This window comes from Oncorhynchus keta, unplaced genomic scaffold (assembly GCF_023373465.1).
Source record: "Oncorhynchus keta strain PuntledgeMale-10-30-2019 unplaced genomic scaffold, Oket_V2 Un_contig_5575_pilon_pilon, whole genome shotgun sequence".
Lineage (NCBI taxonomy): Eukaryota > Metazoa > Chordata > Actinopteri > Salmoniformes > Salmonidae > Oncorhynchus > Oncorhynchus keta.
In genome coordinates this window covers 81,501-87,500 of record NW_026288376.1, presented here as the reverse complement: position 1 = coordinate 87,500, position 6,000 = coordinate 81,501, and the positions used below count along the sequence as shown (strand labels likewise).

General features: G+C 46.3%; 1 protein-coding gene across 1 annotated transcript in view; it reads right to left on the bottom strand.

Moving 5' to 3' along the window:
- Positions 1-6,000, bottom strand: part of LOC127925440 (voltage-dependent calcium channel subunit alpha-2/delta-4-like) — a 68,384-nt gene that overhangs the window by 32,253 nt on the left and 30,131 nt on the right. Inside the window, exons 6-7 of the mRNA XM_052510311.1 lie at positions 5,467-5,580; positions 4,119-4,197 (exon numbers count right to left, since the gene is read on the bottom strand). Of these exons, the coding sequence (XP_052366271.1) occupies positions 4,119-4,197; positions 5,467-5,580 (193 nt within the window). The remainder of the gene's footprint in view (positions 1-4,118; positions 4,198-5,466; positions 5,581-6,000) is intronic.

Here is a 6,000-nt window from a genome sequence, read left to right as displayed (position 1 = left end):
GGGGGCCTGTGTTCATATGGGTGTCGATTAAGACTGTTTACAGGCTGTCTATTCATATAGAGCACATTTGACTGGGTCAGGATGAGGGGTCATATTTTACTGGGTCAGGATGAGGGGTCATGTTCTACTGGGTCAGGATGAGGGGTCATGTTCTACTGGGTCAGGATGAGGGGTCATGTTCTACTGGGTCAGGATGAGGGGTCATATTTGACTGGGTCAGGATGAGGGGTCATATTTGGGTTGTAGAACAGGGTTACTGCTGTACAGTGGGTTGTAGGGTTGTAGAACAGGGTTACTGCTATACAGTGGGTTGTAGAACAGGGTTACTGCTATACAGTGGGTTGTAGAACAGGGTTACAGCTATACAGTGGGTTGTAGAAGAGGGTTACTACTATACAGTGGGTTGTAGGGTTGTAGAACAGTGTTACTGCTATACAGTGGGTTGTAGAACAGGGTTACAGCTATACAGTGGGTTGTAGAACAGGGTTACTGCTATACAGTGGGTTGTAGAACAGGGTTACAGCTATACAGTGGGTTGTAGAATAGGGTTACAGCTATACAGTGGGTTGTAGAACAGGGTTACTGCTATACAGTGGGTTGTAGAACAGGGTTACTGCTATACAGTGGGTTGTAGAACAGGGTTACTGCTATACAGTGGGTTGTAGAACAGGGTTACTGCTATACAGTGGGTTGTAGAACAGGGTTACAGCTATACAGTGGGTTGTAGAACAGGGTTACAGCTATATAGTGGGTTGTAGAACAGGGTTACAGCTATACAGTGGGTTGTAGAACAGTGTTACTGCTATACAGTGGGTTGTAGAACAGGGTTACTGCTATACAGTGGGTTGTAGAACAGGGTTACTACTATAAAGTGGGTTGTAGGGTTGTAGAACAGGGTTACTACTATAAAGTGGGTTGTAGGGTTGTAGAACAGGGTTAATGCTATACAGTGGGTTGTAGAACAGGGTTACTGCTATACAGTGGGTTGTAGAACAGTGTTACTGCTATATAGTGGGTTGTAGAACAGGGTTACTGCAATACAGTGGGTTGTAGAACAGTGTTACTGCTATACAGTGGGTTGTAGAACAGTGTTACTGCTATACAGTGGGTTGTAGAACAGGGTTACTGCTATACAGTGGGTTGTAGAACAGGGTTACTGCTATACAGTGGGTTGTAGAACAGTGTTACTGCTATACAGTGGGTTGTAGAACAGTGTTACTGCTATACAGTGGGTTGTAGAACAGGGTTACTGCTATACAGTGGGTTGTAGAACAGTGTTACTGCTATACAGTGGGTTGTAGAACAGGGTTACTGCTATACAGTGGGTTGTAGAACAGGGTTACTGCTATACAGTGGGTTGTAGAACAGGGTTACTGCTATACAGTGGGTTGTAGAACAGGGTTACTGCTATACAGTGGGTTGTAGAACAGGGTTACTGCTATACAGTGGGTTGTAGAACAGGGTTACTGCTATACAGTGGGTTGTAGAACAGTGTTACTGCTATACAGTGGGTTGTAGAACAGGGTTACTGCTATACAGTGGGTTGTAGAACAGGGTTACTGCTATACAGTGGGTTGTAGAACAGGGTTACTGCTATACAGTGGGTTGTAGAACAGGGTTACTGCTATACAGTGGGTTGTAGAACAGGGTTACTGCTATACAGTGGGTTGTAGAACAGGGTTACTGCTATACAGTGGGTTGTAGGGGTGTAGAACAGGGTTACTGCTATACAGTGGGTTGTAGAACAGGGTTACTGCTATACAGTGGGTTGTAGAACAGGGTTACTGCTATACAGTGGGTTGTAGAACAGGGTTACTGCTATACAGTGGGTTGTAGAACAGGGTTACTGCTATACAGTGGGTTGTAGAACAGGGTTACTGCTATACAGTGGGTTGTAGAACAGGGTTACTGCTATACAGTGGGTTGTAGAACAGGGTTACTGCTATACAGTGGGTTGTAGAACAGGGTTACTGCTATACAGTGGGTTGTAGAACAGGGTTACTGCTATACAGTGGGTTGTAGAACAGGGTTACTGCTATACAGTGGGTTGGGTTAGAACAGGGTTACTGCTATACAGTGGGTTGTAGAACAGGGTTACTGCTATACAGTGGGTTGTAGAACAGGGTTACTGCTATACAGTGGGTTGTAGAACAGGGTTAATGCTATACAGTGGGTTGTAGAACAGGGTTACAGCTATACAGTGGGTTGTAGAACAGGGTTACTGCTATACAGTGGGTTGTAGAACAGGGTTACAGCTATACAGTGGGTTGTAGAACAGGGTTACTGCTATACAGTGGGTTGTAGAACAGGTTACTGCTATACAGTGGGTTGTAGAACAGGGTTACTGCTATACAGTGGGTTGTAGAACAGGGTTACTGCTATACAGTGGGTTGTAGAACAGGGTTACTGCTATACAGTGGGTTGTAGAACAGGGTTACAGCTATACAGTGGGTTGTGGAACAGGGTTACTGCTATACAGTGGGTTGTAGGGGTGTAGAACAGGGTTACTGCTATACAGTGGGTTGTAGAACAGGGTTACAGCTATACAGTGGGTTGTAGAACAGGGTTACTGCTATACAGTGGGTTGTAGAACAGGGTTACTGCTATACAGTGGGTTGTAGAACAGGGTTACAGCTATACAGTGGGTTGTAGAACAGGGTTACTGCTATACAGTGGGTTGTAGAACAGGGTTACAGCTATACAGTGGGTTGTAGAACAGGGTTACTGCTATACAGTGGGTTGTAGAACAGGGTTACAGCTATACAGTGGGTTGTAGAACAGGGTTACTGCTATACAGTGGGTTGTAGAACAGGGTTACTGCTATACAGTGGGTTGTAGAACAGGGTTACTGCTATACAGTGGGTTGTAGAACAGGGTTACTGCTATACAGTGGGTTGTAGAACAGGGTTACAGCTATACAGTGGGTTGTAGAACAGGGTTACTGCTATACAGTGGGTTGTAGAACAGGGTTACTGCTATACAGTGGGTTGTGGAACAGGGTTACTGCTATACAGTGGGTTGTAGAACAGGGTTACAGCTATACAGTGGGTTGTAGAACAGGGTTACTGCTATACAGTGGGTTGTAGAACAGGGTTACTGCTATACAGTGGGTTGTAGAACAGGGTTACTGCTATACAGTGGGTTGTAGAACAGGGTTACAGCTATACAGTGGGTTGTAGAACAGGGTTACTGCTATACAGTGGGTTGTAGAACAGGGTTACTGCTATACAGTGGGTTGTAGAACAGGGTTACTGCTATACAGTGGGTTGTGGAACAGGGTTACTGCTATACAGTGGGTTGTAGGGGTGTAGAACAGGGTTACTGCTATACAGTGGGTTGTAGAACAGGGTTACTGCTATACAGTGGGTTGTAGAACAGGGTTACAGCTATACAGTGGGTTGTGGAACAGGGTTACTGCTATACAGTGGGTTGTAGAACAGTGGTTAGAACAGGGTTACTTACTGCTATACAGTGGGTTGTAGAACAGGGTTACAGCTATACAGTGGGTTGTAGAACAGGGTTACTGCTATACAGTGGGTTGTAGGGGTTACTGCTGTGGGTAGAACAGGGTTACAGCTATACAGTGGGTTGTGGAACAGGGTTACTGCTATACAGTGGGTTGTAGGGGTGTAGAACAGGGTTACTGCTATACAGTGGGTTGTAGGGTTGTAGAACAGGGTTACTGCTATACAGTGGGTTGTAGAACAGGGTTACTGCTATACAGTGGGTTGTAGGGTTGTAGAACAGGGTTACTGCTATACAGTGGGTTGTAGGGTTGTAGAACAGGGTTACTGCTATACAGTGGGTTGTAGAACAGGGTTACTGCTATACAGTGGGTTGTAGAACAGGGTTACTGCTATACAGTGGGTTGTAGAACAGGGTTACTGCTATACAGTGGGTTGTAGGGTTGTAGAACAGGGTTACTGCTATACAGTGGGTTGTAGAACAGGGTTACTGCTATACAGTGGGTTGTAGAACAGGGTTACTGCTATACAGTGGGTTGTAGAACAGGGTTACTGCTATACAGTGGGTTGTAGAACAGGGTTACTGCTATACAGTGGGTTGTAGAACAGGGTTACTGCTATACAGTGGGTTGTAGGGGCGCATTAGAGAATTACCTTTATTGTTGCAGGCAATCCACTTCACAGTGTCAGCGAAGGTCACCTCTCGACCAATAAGGTAAGTAAAAACACGCACCTGAAAAAGACAAATTGTTTTCAGCAGGCAGTGTCACCTAGTCATACCTCCCTTGTCTTAGTGTCACCTAGTCATACCTTCCTAGTCATACCTCCCTAGTCATACCTCCCTAGTCATACCTCCCTTGTCTTAGTGTCACCTAGTCATACCTCCCTAGTCATACCACCCTGGTCATACCTCCCTTGTCTTAGTGTCACCTAGTCATACCTCCCTAGTCATACCTCCATCCCTCCCTTGTCTTAGTGTCACCTAGTCATCCCTCCCTTGTCTTAGTGTCACCTAGTCATACCTCCCTAGTCATACCTCCCTCCCTTGTCTTAGTGTCACCTAGTCATACCTCCCATATCTTAGTGTCACCTAGTCACACCTCCCATATCTTAGTGTCACCTAGTCATACCTCCCATGTCTTAGTACCACCTAGTCATACCTCCCTGTCTTAGTCTTAGTGTCACCTAGTCACCTAGTCATACCTCCCTTGTCTTAGTGTCACCTAGTCATATCTCCCATGTCTTAGTGTCACCTAGGCATACCTCCATAGTCATACCTCCCTTGTCTTAGTGTCACCTAGTCATACCTCCCTAGTCATACTGTCCCTAGTCATACCTCCCTTGTCTTAGTGTCACCTCCCAGTCATACCTCCCTAGTCATACCTCCCTAGTCATACCTCCCTTGTCTTAGTGTCATCTAGTCATACCTCCCTAGTCATACCTCTCTAGTCTTAGTGTCACCTAGTCATCCCTCCCTTGTCTTAGTGTCACCTAGTCATACCTCCCTAGTCTTAGTGTCACCTAGTCATACCTCCCTAGTCATACCTCCCTTGTCTTAGTGTCACCTTGTCATACCTCCCAAGTCATCCCTCCCTTGTCTTAGTGTCACCTAGTCATACCTCCCTAGTCATACCTCCCTAGTCATACCTCCCTAGTCATACCTCCCTTGTCTTAGTGTCACCTAGTCATACCTCCCTAGTCATACCTCCCAAGTCATCCCTCCCTTGTCTTAGTGTCACCTAGTCATACCTCCCTAGTCATACCTCCCTAGTCATACCTCCCTTGTCATACCTCCCTTGTCTTAGTGTCACCTAGTCATACCTCCCTAGTCATACCTCCCTTGTCTTAGTGTCACCTAGTCATACCTCCCTTGTCTTAGTGTCACCTAGTCATACCTCCCTTGTCTTAGTGTCACCTAGTCATACCTCCCTTGTCTCATAATCCCTCCAAAAGAGAAAGAGGTTTCTGAGACCAACAGGTGTGTGTGTGTAACGTTGGTTACCCTGCGTTCTGGCCAGTTGAACTCCTGAAACACTTCCTCATAATCCTCCATGGCTCCGTCAGTGATCAGCATGATGGCCTGGTTACACAGACTGCCCTGACCCAACGATGCAGCCTAGAGACACACAGAGACACACACAGACACACAGAGACACACACAGACACACACAGACACACAGAGACACACAGACACACAGAGACACACAGACACACAGAGACACACACAGACACACAGAGACACACACAGACACACAGAGACACACACAGACACACACAGACACACACAGACACACAGAGACACACACAGACACACAGAGACACACACAGACACACAGAGACACACAGACACACAGAGACACACACAGACACACAGAGACACACACAGACACACAGAGACACACACAGACACACAGAGACACAGACACACACAGACACACACAGACACACAGAGACACACAGAGACACACAGAGACACACATTGTGACGACCCTCCCACTCTGTCTGCCGTATTCTTTCTCTTTGCTCTCGTCTTCCT